Source organism: Phymastichus coffea, unplaced genomic scaffold (genome assembly GCF_024137745.1).
Source record: "Phymastichus coffea isolate CEN01 unplaced genomic scaffold, Cenicafe_Pcof_1.1 PCOF00030, whole genome shotgun sequence".
NCBI classification, from domain to species: domain Eukaryota; kingdom Metazoa; phylum Arthropoda; class Insecta; order Hymenoptera; family Eulophidae; genus Phymastichus; species Phymastichus coffea.
This window is the reverse complement of record NW_026706841.1, coordinates 3,205,763-3,221,854: the sequence shown is the minus strand read 5'-3', so window position 1 is coordinate 3,221,854 and position 16,092 is coordinate 3,205,763. Positions and strand designations below refer to the sequence as shown.

The following is a 16,092-nucleotide window of genomic DNA, read 5'->3' as shown; positions in this document are numbered from 1 at the left end:
TAGGATTTTCTAGTATATATCAAGTGACGTGAACTACATGTTTGTTTTTTAATTTCTTTTCCAAAACTATGATGTCAGAAGTAAAAAATAAAATTGACTTTATCTAATCTCTCTCTCTCTCTCTCTCTCTCTCTCTCTCTCTCTCTCTCTCTCTCTCTCACTAAATTATAATCAATAACTGTGAATCCTATTCGCGCGTGTTAGTCTTTCGGTCCATAAAAGACTGTAGTTTTTACTAATTAAATTTTGTTAATTTTATTCGCCGTTTACGTCATTTCATTTCCTAATAGTAAATAGATCTACAAAGGCTTAAGTCTTAATCCGATATCGTCTAGAGGATTAGGCGGATTAAGCATTAAGTCATTCATACTGAAGATAGATCGAGTATCACCAGTCAAGTGACTTAAGGTGATTTCAACTCGGTTGAAAAGAAGACACTGAAACGAAAGTATCGAACATAAAGGCAAATACACGTATAATCATACGTGTTTAACGGTCCGGCGGTTAGCTCTGCATCGTGGGAGTTTGTGCGATAATAAATTTCTCATTTTGTAGGATAACCACTCCATTATAGTTTATAAATGGTTTTTTATTATGAAAATGTGACAACTTTTCTCTTTAGAGTTTTTTAGCATATTTTCCCACATATAACGATTTGATTCGTAACATGTGTTTTTTAATAAAATACGATATAACTCAAAAAAATCGTATGATAAAAAATTTCTTGAACATGAGTTTTATAGCATTTGGGACAAGCTTTCAAATGGTAAAGACAGATTTTTCCTCCCATAACTTTCCTTTAAATTATATCGCATCAAAGTTGGAAAAACAAATCAATTTCATCTTTTACTTCTGATGTCATAGTTTTGGAAAAAAAATTAAAAAAACAGACATGTAATTTACGCCACTTGATATATACCAGAAAACTCTACAAAATAAGTATCCACAGAGTTTTTTTACAACTACCTTAAGTCGAGATATAAAACTTGCGACGAGGGGAGGGGATAAAATAAGTGTAGTCGATTCTTCCGGCCTCGACCGCCGCCAGCGGCGCAGTCAGCCGATGTTCGCAGCTTTTATTTTGTTTGGGCGCCAGCTACCGTGTCCTCGCGTTAGGAGGGCAGGTAGCGCTGCAGCATCGGCTGGGTTCTGGTCGCTGTAGTTGTCGGGTGGTTCCGTTGTCTCCTCCCTCTTCGTCGTACTGTGTTGACCTCGCGCGGTCTCCTACAGGAGGTTAGAAAGAAAAGCAGCGCGAAGTCTTAGACTGAATCATTTGAGTGAGAATCAAACGGAAAAAGGGGACAACGGGACAACAACGGGTGTTTAACCACCCACGGCTGCGGCTCAGCGGCTAGTCAGAATGTTCGGGACATGAGGCTCTTGTCTCAGCAGCGGGTACATCGGAGTGGCGTCACAGGAGGTCTCGTTGACGATCCAAAGGCAGGGGAGGATCCGGATCGACCAGTTACATGGCTGTGAAGCGATGTCGAAGTAGCAATTTATCAACGCGTCCAGTAATCTCGGGGGACCGACCGCGAAAGCTACGGGGGATGGGGTAATTAAACGGGCAAAGTCAATGACAACATTAATTTAATAAGGATTTGATTTTATTGAGCCAATTTATTCCCCCGGGTCAGCCTAAGGTCAGTCGTTTGCGGTGGTCTATTTAATCTAACCTGGTAAGAGCGCGAGTGGCGCACCATGACGCGACTTCCACTTACGTTGACGAAGGTTGACGTGGATGCTTCTAGAGATTACAAGGCGATTACGTAACGTTGGACTACTTATTTCGACGCGCGAGAGCTCATAAAGTTCGTTCAGGGAATCAGTAATGAATTTACATACACGCGGGGAATTGTCCGGGCGCACGAAGTTCAGACGATACTCGATCGATGTTTAGCATTTCGCAACAAAATTCGTATAACGAAAATTAGAGGCTAGTGATACACGTATGGAAAATTCGTCGGTCGAGTGAAGGTCAGGCGCTATCCGTGTAATGCATATAAGTCCGACCGATCTCACAAAGGAATTTCGTCAACACAACAAGCGTATGAAAACTCGTCACCCGCGCGAAGGTCATACGGCGCTCGTTCGACGTTTGGCAATGTACAATGGATAGTCACACAAAGAAAAGCGACGATAAACTAACGCGCATACGGGGGATCGACCGGTCGCACGAAGGTCAGGCTTTGTCTGCTCGGTATCCGGCAATTCACTGAAAATCGCTTAAAGAAGATCGGCAATAAATCGGCAAAAGGCTCGCTTATTATTGGGCAAATCAATAAAAGATTAGGCAGGGGATCGACGGCGAATAGACGCGCGTGCGAAGAATTTGTTATTCAGACAGCACTCAATATGACGGTATAACAAAGAAAATAGCCCGAATAAGGTCGGTGACGAAAGATGCGCGCGTGAGGGAATTCATTGGACGCGCGAAGGTCATGCGGCACTCCCGATAACGCGGATGTCTAAGCGATCGCGAGATTTTTAAGAAAAAGAGAGAGCGTACTCACTTTTGCGTTTGCTGGACTTTGTTGAGATCGCGACCACGGCTACTGCCGCTATTGTCGCCGTAGCTATCGCTACCGCTACTGCCGTTGCTCCCGCCGTTACTGCTACTACTCGTTGCTGCTGTTGCTGGTTGCTGCTTTGTTTGCTGCTTGCTCACTCATTCGCGAATTCAGGTCTCCGGTCGGCTTCACAGTTCAGCGGCTACTCGGCAACTACTCGCGTATTCAGCTACTCGGCAACTACTCGCGTATTCAGCTACTCGGCTACTAGGCAACTCCGCAACTGACGCGGCGTTTTTCGGTGGTGCATCGCTTCTCTTTGCTTACCTCCCCTTCATATTCACCTGATTAGTCGGTCTGTTGCTAAGCCGGATGTCAGCGCCGTCTATTTTATTAATTTATGCCCGCGTAATTTTGCTATTGGCTAATTCTTGGCGCCTAATTTTCTTACTGGTTGCACTGATAGCGTCGAACTACCCCTAAGCTGTTACCGAATGGCTAATTAATTGTGGGCGTCGGTCAGTCTCGCGTCGTTATTGGCTATCCTTATCTAACAGCCGCTCGTCAGTCCTACCGATTCCCCTTGCTCGCGTCCGATCGGTCTTGTATCAGTTGTCTCACTCGCTCTCACGCGCTCGGTTGCCCCTCCTTTGGTCTAGCTAAGTCTGCTCTAGTTAGACGGCGGTTTGAGATGAGATGATCTTAGCTGGAATCTTTATTGACGTCCAGCTTCCTGGGGGAGTGTCGGTCCGGGTCGTGAGTGCGTGAAAGGTTGTACGCGGGCGTAAGGGTCGTGCGCATCGGTTTGGTAGAACTTCAGAGATGGTAAATCGTGAGATCTCGGAAGTGTGTGGGTGGGCTATGCGGCAACAGCTATTCGGTCGCATGTTTTTATCGGGAGCAGGGCTGGCATAAGGTAAGATGATTTTTGAGTGATGACGCATCATCACAAACTTTAAATGTTAGATTTTTAGTCAAAAGGGTGGTCAATGTTATTAGTATTGTATAAATTGTTCTACTACTAAAAGGTCTCGATAGTAAGATATTGTAACTTAAATTATGGCATATTGAAATATTGTAGTCTTTTTAATCTATCCAATTACTTTGTCGTTTATTTTTATGTCTTGAAAATCTTTTTTCTCTGCAACGTTTTCGCTAGGGCAGCGTATTCATTTATTTCAAATTGAAAAATATTTTTTCATAGTAAAAAAACACTGTAGAAAATTATTATAATATTGATTTCAGTTTTGAATCTAATAGAACAAAAATAATATTATAATAGTAGTGAGGATTCAATTTATCCAAAATATCTTTTTAAATAAGGGCATTAATAACAGATTATGTTCTCTTACCAGATCTGAAGCAAAAAAACTATGAACTCCATAGAAGTATAATTCAAATAACTGTCTAATGTAAAGTAAAATAATGTTCACGTCTTCTTCTAAAAATTTAATAGCTTGTACGTATTTCATGCATACTTTAAGAACGCCAAGAGTTGTATTTGTTATAATAGGTCTTGAGCTTTTTGATACTCTCAAGATACTTTTTAGATAAAAGTCATTTTGATTAGTCTGTTCCAGGTCATCTTCTATATCCCCATCATCCGAATCCTCAGAAAATTGATGTTTGCATGTAATCTATAAAAATGAAAATCAATATAAAATATAATGATTATTAATTTTTTTCAGAGATTGACAAAATTCTATACATTTAATTACTTATGAAATTTAAGAGGATAGAATTTTCATAAGACTAATAATAATTCGATAAAGAAAACATTCTAAATAAATAAATGATGCCTCTAAAAATAGAGATATGTTCAAAAATATATGAATCCACCTGTCTATATCTTCTAGGATTATAAGACCTCTAAACTTGTTTAGTTGGTCACACACTTTCTTGTTCCGAATTTATATCTATCTTATGAAGGTAACTGAAAAACGACCTATATCCGGTGAGCATTTAAATCAAATGGACCAATCCGTGTCTCTTGTTCATTCGCTACATTACATCGAGGATAATGCAGTGGGTTTAACGGCGCTTCTTATCAAAGCCTCATCTTTTCTAACACTCTTCGATAATCTTCTAGAGCATCGTTCGCTGTTCAATTTCTGGTCTTAAATCATTGGTTATCCCCTATTGTACTCCTACGTTCTCTTGGTCACCAGCAGGTTAATAAGCAGTTGTTTTGCTGTTACCGACAAAACGATATCTGATACTGTTTGTAAAGCGCGTGTCACTTTTAGCGCAGCCATCCTGCAGGCTTAACGATAAAAGGTTTCACAGTTGATATTCTGTATCATGACTTCAGTCTAGATTAATATTTCAGAAAGAAGAACGGAATTTCCCACTGATGTTAATAATATCCTTGGTAGTTGTTTTGATCTCTAATATTGAACATAATATCTATCAGTACCCAAGCTATTCCAGCTACTTTTAATCCCACATTTAAATCTTCTCTGAAAGAGAGCTTTGCATCGATAGAATTTCTAGGGATGTTATCAGCCCACCATATTTGTTCGTCTTCAACTCTAACATTAGCGTGAAGCTTTCGCTTGCCGCAAAAAATTATTAATATTTCCATTTTTTCTGTTACCAAGTTCAATTTATAATCTAAGTTATAATTTATAATTTTAGTTATATTTATAATTCAATTTATAATTTAAGTTATTTTGGGACGATATCCATTACCTGCCATGCGAAGTGCTTCATTACGTCAATATTATTTTGGCTATCACGATTAATGCAACATCGTTTGCAAACACCATCATTGAGACTTTATTTGGAAGTAGTTGCTGCAGCAGGTTATCGTACACCATATTCCGTAATAACAAAACTAATACCGAGTCCTGTCGCACACCAGCTGTGATAATATAAGTGTGTATCTTCTTCCGTATTCTCTATGACGTACAGTCTAACATTGCAGGGGTTTCCTTATTCACTACAATTCTAGTTTAATGTCAAATCATTTGATCGAGTTGAAGACGTTTCATATATCCAGAGCCAATATTGCACATATTATTTTGGTGCATTAACTGCCATTTGTCAGCAGCTAAAGTGACAACTTGAACTATGGCATGAATCGTCGATCGGCTCTTCCAGAAACCGAACTGATCTTCGGATAGATCATCAACCTTCGTTGAGGATACCTCTAAACTTATTGTATAATTTTTTTTCAGATTATAACAATATTTAAATCATATTTGAAGGACTAATCCAAATATACGATCGTAAACAATTTTACACAAGTGAGTTAAAACATCTTATAAGCATTTGTAATTTTTGTTGCAATATACTCAATAAAGACAAATAAAAAAGAGCTGAAAGAGATGGATGATGGAAATATAGGTTTATTTACAGATACTAGAGATGGAAGAATTAACTGTTAATGCTAGATTGGTCGGATAGAAAAATATAAAGAGATAAAAATTGTACATGTGATATAAAAATTAAATTGACAAAGATACAGGTACAAATAGTAGATCACAAAGCTTAACAAATAGTTTGTTATATTGTAATAAAACTAAAAAAGAAGCTGATAATTAAAAAAAATAATTTCATAAAATCAAAAAAGAAGTAAATCATTTATATAACAAATTATATTGCTCTCACGGTAATTTCATATTTATAATTAATACATATATGCTGAACATCTTTAAAAAAATATTGCTGAAATTTTACTGAATATCATCTTATTTATGATGATTTCTTAAAAGTAGTTAGGAAAGAAAAAGAATTCCTATAGGCTACGAAGATAAATCTTGTTAAAAATTATAGTGCTCCAATGCTGTTGCTTATCGATGACTTCTAAAAGGAGCTGATAACCTCCATGATTCTGAGAAAGTGTCTGATCAATTGCAAATTCAATCCTCTATTAGTGCATTTAAAGCAATGGACAAGGTTGTTAATAGCTGCTTTTCTATGAAAAAATTTTCAGTAGATCTATATTTACGTTTTTAGGAATTGAAAACATATTTTTATGCTGTATTAAATGATTTGAAAACACTCAAATTACGTATGATATTAAATTATATGGAGTAATGTGTTCAATTTATAGATAACGAAAGATTAGGTATATAATAGAAAAAAGCTGCCTACCAATCAATCACGAAGTTAATAAATTTTTAATGATTTCAGTAATCTATATACATACACACATACACGCACACACACATACATACACTTACACACACATATAATTATAAACACCCACACATAATAATAATACATAATAATAGAACTTATAAGAAAAAAGAACGAAAGCGTATTTATTTGTATAAACACAGAATACGTTTCTTAGTCGAAGCGCAAAACACAACTAGCTGGAAAATAAGCAGAACAAAATCAACAATCAACATTATCCCCTCCTCTTTTGAGATTGTCGTCCCGACAATCTGAGAATCAAAGAACGAAATCATCTCTTTCAACCAGATTGATCCTTGATTGGTGGTCAATGGACCCGTCTCTTGAAATGGTCCATCTTAAAATAATGGTGAAATCTAAAAATCTTCTACTTCTTAAGTGGGTTGATCCTCAACGTGACTAATCACAGGATTCGTCTCTTAAGAATATAAAATTATTCGATTAGGTATCATCAGATCATTATCGGTGAATATCATCTAACCATCATCGGTGAACATAATCTTTGTAAGTAGATCTTGGACAGAAGTGGGGATTTGACATGTCATGGTACCACAACTTTGTCCCTGCTTTGGCATTTGCTCTATAGCTCGGGGGAAAACCACAACTCAAAAACCATGAGCAGAGCAGAAGAAATTACGTGTTGTGATATGTCGCTAATCGGTCAATGTGGATAATGTTCTGTTTGTGTTTTTTTGATGCAGAAAACAACATCGTTGATCTTCTTGACGATCTTATATGGTCCTTTCCAATCACTTTGAAGTTTAGGAGTTTTACTCTTTACTCGTCGAAGATTGAAAAATAAAACTTTTTAACCGTCTTGAAAATTAGTGTGTCGAGCTGTTCGGTTGAAGTATTTCTTTGTTCGCAGGGATGACATTTTGATGTTTCATCTGATACAGAGGTGAATTTTGTTGAGTGTTGTCTTCAATTTTTAAATGTATTTGCCAAAACTTATCGATTCGTTAGGTATAGGATGGAAAACTACGAATTAGATCAAGGGGAAGACGTAAATCGTTACCAGTCATCGTCTCAGCTCGGGGCGCAACTCGTCATTACGTGTACGAGGTCTGTCCGGAAAGTATCGGGCCTACGTTTATATCTTCGCACCATAGTGTTCGAGCGACCTCTACCGGACAGAAACGTCAACAGTAAAGCCTCACGAATCTATTGGTTACTTACTGACACCTGCCGGACGTATAATTTATGTACAGCGTGTCTTTGTTTCCAGTGCCTTTTTCGTGTTCGTCGGATTTTGATATTGTCAAAAATGACTGAAAAACAAGATCAACGAATTTGCATCAAATTTTGCTTTTAAACGAGTTCGGAATCTATTGAAATGATGCAAAAGGCCTTCGGCAGCGAGTGTATGAGCAAAACACGAATAAAAGAGTGGTATAAACGGTTCAAGGATGGTCGCACTTCTGTCGATAGTAATTCTCATTCCGGTCGACCTTCGACGACCAAAACCGCAGATAATATTGAGCGGATGCGACTTGCAACCGAACAAGATCGTCGTATGACTCTGCGAGAACTAGAAGAAGATCTTGGGATACCAAAACTATCATTTCAGAAATTTTAACCGAAAATTTAGGAATGAACCGCGTTTGTCCGAAATTCATCCCAAAATTGCTCACAGCAGAGCAGAATAACATTCGCTTAGAAATTGCTCTGGACAATCTGGAAATGGTCAATAATGATGATAATGTGCTTGAAAAAGTTATTACAGGTTATGAATCATGGGTTTATGGTTATGATCCTGAAACAAAACAACAATCTTCACAGTGGAAGCATTCTGAATCGCCAAGACCAAAAAAAGCACATCAATGTCGGAGCAATGTTAAGTCAATGTTGATTGTTTTTTGCGATTGTGAAGGTGTTGTACATCAATCAATAAAGAATACTACGTTCAAATTTTGAAACGTTTGCGTGATGCAGTAAGAAGAAAACGGCCGCACTTTTGAGAAAGTAGTGACTGGCTTCTTCATCACGATAATGTGCCAGCGCATTCATCCAATTTGTGCAGCAATTTTTGAGCAAACACCATATCGCATAGCTTCGACAACCTCAATACAGTCCTGACATAGCCCCTTGTGACTTTTGGCTGTTTCCAAAACTAAAAAAACCACTCAAAGGACACCGATTCGATGACAAAACAACGGTTGAAAACAATGCGACGAGTGTACTTAAGGCTATCCCTAAAAATGAGTTCCAGGACTGTTTTGAAAAGTGGAAACATCGATGGAACCGTGTTATTCAATCGAGTGGGGATTACTTTGACGGATGCCACCCACCAGATGATAAAGAATAACGCTAGCACGAAAATATAAAGGTAGGCCCGATACTTTCCGGACAGACCTCGTATAGAAGATCTGTAAGCTAAAAGATATAGTGACACCCAGCGATCTCAATCTTTCTGGTTGTCTGATATATATTTAGCCAAATAGTTGAGCATAGTTTTATTTTGTCTTTCTACTCGTCATCTACAACAACTAATAAATCCCAATGAGATGAATACATTTTCACGTATTCATTGTAAGAAGAAATATCCTACTACGCCAACTTAACCCCTCTCTTTTTACTATCTCAGATGATTCGAATTACATCATCCTGACATTGCCGATTTCGCCAAATGTCATTAGGTATTTTCTGGAAAATAATGCATCTTACATAATCATCAGTAGCATATCTTGATTCTACATTAAAACAGTATATATAAGAGGAATTTTCACAAGGTCGTCTAGACAGTCTATCTGTATTTCCGTGGGAAGTGCCTTTACGATGAAGAATTTTGAAATCACACTGATCTATTTTTCCTACCTATTAACCATCTGATTAATTGATTGTATAAATTTTTAAAGAAAATAAGCGATGTCAATGCAGAGTGATCAGTATGAATAGAGAAAGGCCTACCGCATAAATACTAATGGAAATTTTAAACTACATCGACTATTGCTAATAGTTTTCGTCGAGTAACGCAATAATTTCTCTCAGCTTTCGTCAGAACACGGCTATAATAGCTTATTACTCTTTCTATGCCATCTTGAATTTGTGATAAAAGAGTTCCTATTCCTGGATCTGAAGCGTCTGTATCTAAAATAAAAGGTAGTCCTACACGAGGAAAAGCTAAAATTGGTATAATTGATAGAACCTTTTTCAGTTACTTGTCCAATGAAATTTAGCTTTTTTGTCAGTCAACTGATAAAGAGGTTTAGCAATTGAAGAAAAATCTTTAATTAAACGCCTATAATAACCAGAAAAATCAGTAAAACCTTTAACTTGTTTTTTACATGAAGGAACTGGCCAATAAACTATAGCTTCAATCTTTTTAGGATCTGTTTTCTTAACACTTTCTGAAACGATATTTTCTTAAGTATTCTACCTCGCGTTGAAAGAAAACACATTTTTTCTTATTTAATTTTAAATTAGTATTTTGAATCCTAATGAAAAATGTACGCAAATTTCCTAACATCTCATCAAACGATTTTACCATAACCATAACATCGTCCAGGTAAATCAATCAAGCGTCGTCTAAACAATCCCGTAGTAACTTCTCCATTAATCTTTTAAAAGTAGACTGAGCGTTACATAACCTAAAAGTCATGACAATAAATTGTCACAAACCATTTGCAATTAAAAAAGCTGTTTTTTGTCTATCTTCCGGATGAATCTTGACCTACCAGTATCCACTCTTAAGATCTAAAGTGGAGAACCAGGATTTACCAGATAATTTATCCAACGTGTGTTTGACCCTAAGTATGGATAAGAAACTTTAATCGTATTTTCATTCAACTAGCATATACTGCTGAGGGCGTGAAGGGTGTGAGGGTCCTTGCATAACTTCTTTATCCTTCTTTCTGTTCATCTCTCTCTTCTATCTCTCTGTCTCGCTACACCTCAAAAAAGAAAAAGGCCAGCATGAGTATGTGCTCTCAACGCACACGCTCACAGCTTGGCACGGCGCGCGGACCTCGGTGAGGGCCCGACGACAGAACGACGATCATGCCGCGATTTTCCGTCACAATATATATATAAATTTTTTTTATAAAATTTAATCTGTGAACTGTTAAGCAGTGCAGAATAATATATTATTTCATGTTAACTTTTTTGAAATAATTAATTTTTTGTACTGATATATACACATTTCAGAGCTTGAATTTGATAAGTAATTTTTCTGTTGTATTTAAGATGATGCATTCATACAGTTAATTAAAATTAATGCACTTTTAAAATTAAACACTTTCGATAATCTGAGTGAGTTATTGTATTTTTTACTGTATGTTTTTTCACTCCTTTTACCTTTTTCAAGGGATCCTTATTTATTATTTCGATACTGTATAGTTTACTTCGAATCCACTGTACTTCCTCATAATAGCAGCATTGCACTCATCCTTCATAACAGCAAGAACTTTTTTTCTTAGCTAGAGGCATTCCAAATTGATTATCAGCAGGATAGTCCGATGTGTCAAATTTATCAATGTCTACTTTCATGATCTCATACATATCGACATCTTGAATTTCATAAATGAGGCTGTCAGTATCAGTATAAAGTAATTTACATTTTTCACCAATTCGTTGCTTCATGTAACCATAATGAAAGTCGTAGACTAATGTTTTTGAAAGATCTAATACACATAGACCGATGTATATAGGTTTTTTAATACTGATAGTTGTCCAGGATAATTGAATAGCAGCTAAATTTTCATGAAAGATGGAACTATTATGGAAATTTGGTTGGGCAATTCGAGCTTCAGCGTCATATCTACCACCCCATTGATTGATCAGTTTGACATCTTTTCGTTCTCTTTCATCTTCCATCGTTTTTCCATATACTGCATTAATCATAAGCTTGTAAAATAATTTTTCAAACTCATTTTTAGCTTGCTTTTTTTTCAGTATTTAAATCAACATATGGTTTCAGCCATTGTTTTTGTATGAATTCTAGCGCTCTATATATCTTTTTGAGTTTTAGTCCATATTTGAGAACTTGTTTTAACGCTCTATAATGAATAACATATCGTTCTTTATCATAAAGCGTTGTCAAAAGTTTTTTCTGTTTTGATCCGGGTGGTTTAGTATGTTCAGGACAAAGAGGTAGGTCTTTATGATCATCATGCAGCTCTTGTGGATACACAATATGTAGATCTACTTCTAAAATATAGCCTACGTCGCTATCATCAATGATATTGAAAAATTTGACATATCCACATTTGAAACCCATTTGAAGCCCTCAAATGGTAGTGATTGAGTCATAGCCCAACCATAAAGGTTATAACGAGTTGAGTCTCGTTATGTCTCTCTCTTCCCTTAAGCCAATTATAATTTATTAATAACTTACGTATTTTTCTTATGTATTTTTCCTATCTAGCCGCAGCTGCTGATGCTGCACGAGGTAAGTGAGATAGCGCCGAGCAGAGAGAGAGAACCGCGTGTATGCGTGAGTGCATGGACGCACGAGTGTCGCGCGCGTTTGCCTAATTGGCTAAGACGCGCCGCTGCCGAATAGCCAACGAGAGAGAGGGAGACCTCTTCCACGTGCGAGGAACAATTAGCTGCCCGCCTTCGCGAAGAACGCAAGCCTGGCCATCATCGCGCGATCGGTAGGTGCCCTGTGCTACGTGGCTAGTTTTTTCATCGATAAGGACCGAGAGTGCAGTGTGTGCGCAATTGAGTGAAAGACCGAGGCACCAAGTGCATCCTGCGGTCTGCATGTGCGTGCGTGCGTGCTGACAACCGTTGATCAGGCCGAGGGAGCTGCCTCGTGGCTGAATACCTGCATGTATTGGAAGCAGGCTCGAGGCTACTGCGAAGCCGACGTGTAAGTGCCTGCTCGATCATAAGTCTCTCTCTCGCTCGCTTCCTGCTTGTCTCTCTCACGGCGCATGTCACTTGTATGCTTTCGCTATTACCTTCGTTTTAGTAAACGCTATTTCTGCTAACCACTGTGTCTTTCCTTTCGGCATTCTCCTCTCCCGCGCTATAAATGCGCTGACTCGTACTGTCTGCTACTATCTGACCTGCGACGCTCTCCGCGGGCCGAAGGCAAGGATGCCTTCAAGTGGCATGGCTGAGCCACTGGGCTGAGTCCCGCGTGACCCCATAACGAGCTACCAACAAGCTGAGTAGCTACCTAGCAACACCCTCCTCGGGGAAGTCTGAATCCCCGTTACAAGGTTGTTTACGTCATAATACATTAAAAATTTGTTTGGCTCATCCTTATTGAATTCTTCACCCATATATTTATTGTTTGCTTTTGAAAATCTATTGCAGCATTGACTAATACCTCCAGGAATACCTTTTTGAATGAATAAAACCATATCTATATCTATTAATAGATCAAGATTCATATTTGTATATTTTAACATCGCGTTCCATGTTAATCCAGGGGTAATGTAATAATAAGCAGGATCGAGATCATATGCATTCTTACAGGTTGATCGAAAATTCTCAAAAATATTAACTAGTAAAAGTACATCAGTTTTCAGATAGAGATCAGAATACATTCCTAAATCTATTTTCTTCCAAATACTACCGAAAATATTCCATACGTTTTGAGCATGCTTATATTCTTCAGTAGGAATATCACTATCTGTCAATTAACTATGAAATTTTTCAATAGATGGTAACTCTGTCTTAGTTAGTCTATTTAAATTTTGGATGTATTCATATGGGAAAACTCCTTTTCTTTTGAGTAAATTAATCTGTTCTTAAGTGTAATTATCTTTCTGAAATTCTCTCTGTACAATATCTAGCTAAGGTAAATAATATGCTAATTTATCTAGAGATGTAGGCATAAATCGAAAGGAATTCAATGAAACGAAAGCTAATTCGACTGTTTGTAACTTCATTTGTGAAGGATATGTATCGCTCCTTGTTTTCAGCGAGAACAGAGATCTTTCCTTCAAGTTCTGAGTTAGTAGCAATTTCTGTTATAATAAAATGTGAGTAATAGCCTGTAAAGTTATGAAATACGACTGGTATGAAATCAGCATTTTTATAATTCAAATTGAAATGATTGTGAGCTGCACCTCTAAATTTTCCTGTTAAATGACAATGATCACGAACTCGTTTTTGGTTATCTTGAAAATATTGGTTGCAAATATGACATCTTCTTGCCGTTTTGAATGCCTGTTCATTAATAAATGATAAATCCATTTTTATTGCATTATTATATATCTTTTCTAACTCAATCACTAGGGACTTCAATTGCTTTATAAACCATAATGCTGGTGATTCGTCGTCATTTAATTTTTTTCTATATGACTTATATATCGACTTACTATCATCATAACGGCATTTTACATATAATCCAATGCTATAGGCTTCATGTTCTTGGAAACTATGTCTCTTAAAATTGAGATTTCTATTCGGATCTTCTATAGGTTTTAACAGACATTCGAAATCAGCGTATATAATAAATGGAACTTCCTCTTTATGCTTAAAATTTTTAAATTCTAAAGTAGCATCGTCAGGTAAATTAATCGGACACTTATTTATTTTGGAACAGTCAACTTCATGAGATTTCAAATTTTCCTCGTTAGTAAAATAATGAAGGCAACATTCGCAAAGATAAATTTTTTCAGTATGTTGAGTAACTTGTCTCCGAAGGAGAGCAGATAAAGTTTTAATCCATACGTAGTGAGTTTCTAATTTGAATTTTTCATCATCTATTGATATTCGTGGTCTATTAGTATCATTTTCATCAATATATTCGTTTTGTATTAAGAGTAAGTTCACATGTTTAGTTTGTTTTAATTTCGTTATATAGCTCGGTGAGACTTCATATTTTGATCCATATTTTTTTAGTATATATAAATTTACACTTATATTATTCAACTTTTCAAATTTAGGTATACTTTTTATTTTTACAGGGAAGCTTATACCATCAAAATTCAGTTCATTCTCCTAGGGCTTGTACTTAATTACTCTGTTTGGATTTCTTTCAACTATATGAAGGCATGAAAGTATAGCCCATTTTAAACATTCATTGTCTTCATTTTTAACATTAACATAGGCTCTGTTATTATCTATGCTTGACGGTAATGGTATATATGAGCATGGTTTAAATGGATTATACTTATTTATATTAATAGTGAGACAAACAATAGTTTTTAACGACCAGCCTGAGTCTCTTTCTTGAAATTTTTCGATTTGTTTAAGTATAATATCTTTAACGTTCTTTTGAAACCATCTATCAAGATCAGTAGTCTTATAAATGCAAATATTTTCTGTATTGAAATACTTTATTAGAATATCTTCTTCTTGATTTTTCTTTATGATAAATTGTGATGTCATTTCTGTATATATTTTTAAGTTATTGTGGATAGCAAGAAATTGAGGTACTTTAATTTGTAAAAGTTGATTTGCGGCAACTAGAAATGTTTTTATATCTTGTAACGGGGGGGATAAATCTGCAAAATGAGAAATTTATTTAACAGTAAACTCCCACGATGCAGAGCAAACCGCCGTTCCGTTAACACGTATGTTAATACGTGTATTCGCCTTAACGTCAGCTGACTTAACTTAGTTGTCTTCGATCAAGCAGAGTTGAACTCACCTTAAGTCACGTGCCTTGTGATACTTGATGAGTTTTAAGTGTAATCGACTTTGCTCCTAATCCACTTAATCCCCTAGCTATAATCGGATTAAAACCTAAGCCTTTTTCAATTGTTTAAACTATTAGGAAAAATTATATGACGAAATCGGCGAATAAGTTTAATAGATTTTATTAATAAAAAATCTATACAGTCTTTGTCGGGCCGAAAGACTGACGCACGCGAATAGGATTTACAATTAAATAACTTTCGGTGAGAAAGAGAGAGAGAGAAGATACGAATATTGGCGCGATCTAACGCTCGACGCGAATACAAAAAATTAACGCTGATACGGTTGGGCAAAATACCAAAAGTATTTTGTCACGCGATAATTAAGGGAGGTGCACCTACCCTTCGGTGCAATTACGGTGATCAGCCGTAATTGTTGAAGCAAATTAAAGGTGCTCCTCAGATCAGAATCAGCTGTGCTGCCTCGATCGCAAATCTGCTGTATAATAGCTGTTGCTTTTGCTGCTGCTTCCGTGATGCTGCTACTGTCGCTACTTCCTCGCTCACCCTTGCACACGTATCCAAAATCCAAGTAAACTATTTATTGGCAAATCGGTGAAACACTGTGCTAAACTATTTTGGCGGTACTATACAAGTAACAGCTGAGACGTAACTGCTAATTCAAAAGATCGCGCGCCCCCTCTCTCTCTCAATACTTAGAACTAACGCGCGAAAATCAGAATCGCGAACGGTTCGATTAATTGAATCGACTACCGTTGCAATCTAAATGATGTTGATTAAATATACAGACTGTACTAATTCGATTTTCAAAGGCTGAATGAATTGGTCTCCAAACAACTCCATCTCCTGGAATTTCATCCTGAATATCTGTTAATGGA

At 36.8% G+C, this 16,092-nt stretch overlaps 1 protein-coding gene across 7 annotated transcripts in view; it reads right to left on the bottom strand.

The window, feature by feature from the left end:
* The window catches only part of LOC131663055 (syndetin), a 400,041-nt gene that overhangs the window by 183,236 nt on the left and 200,713 nt on the right, over nt 1-16,092 (bottom strand). For all 7 annotated transcript variants that reach the window (XM_058933119.1, XM_058933124.1, XM_058933123.1 and 4 more), the window contains one exon: nt 3,863-4,147. In XM_058933119.1, coding sequence (XP_058789102.1) covers nt 3,863-4,147 — 285 coding nt within the window. The remainder of the gene's footprint in view (nt 1-3,862; nt 4,148-16,092) is intronic.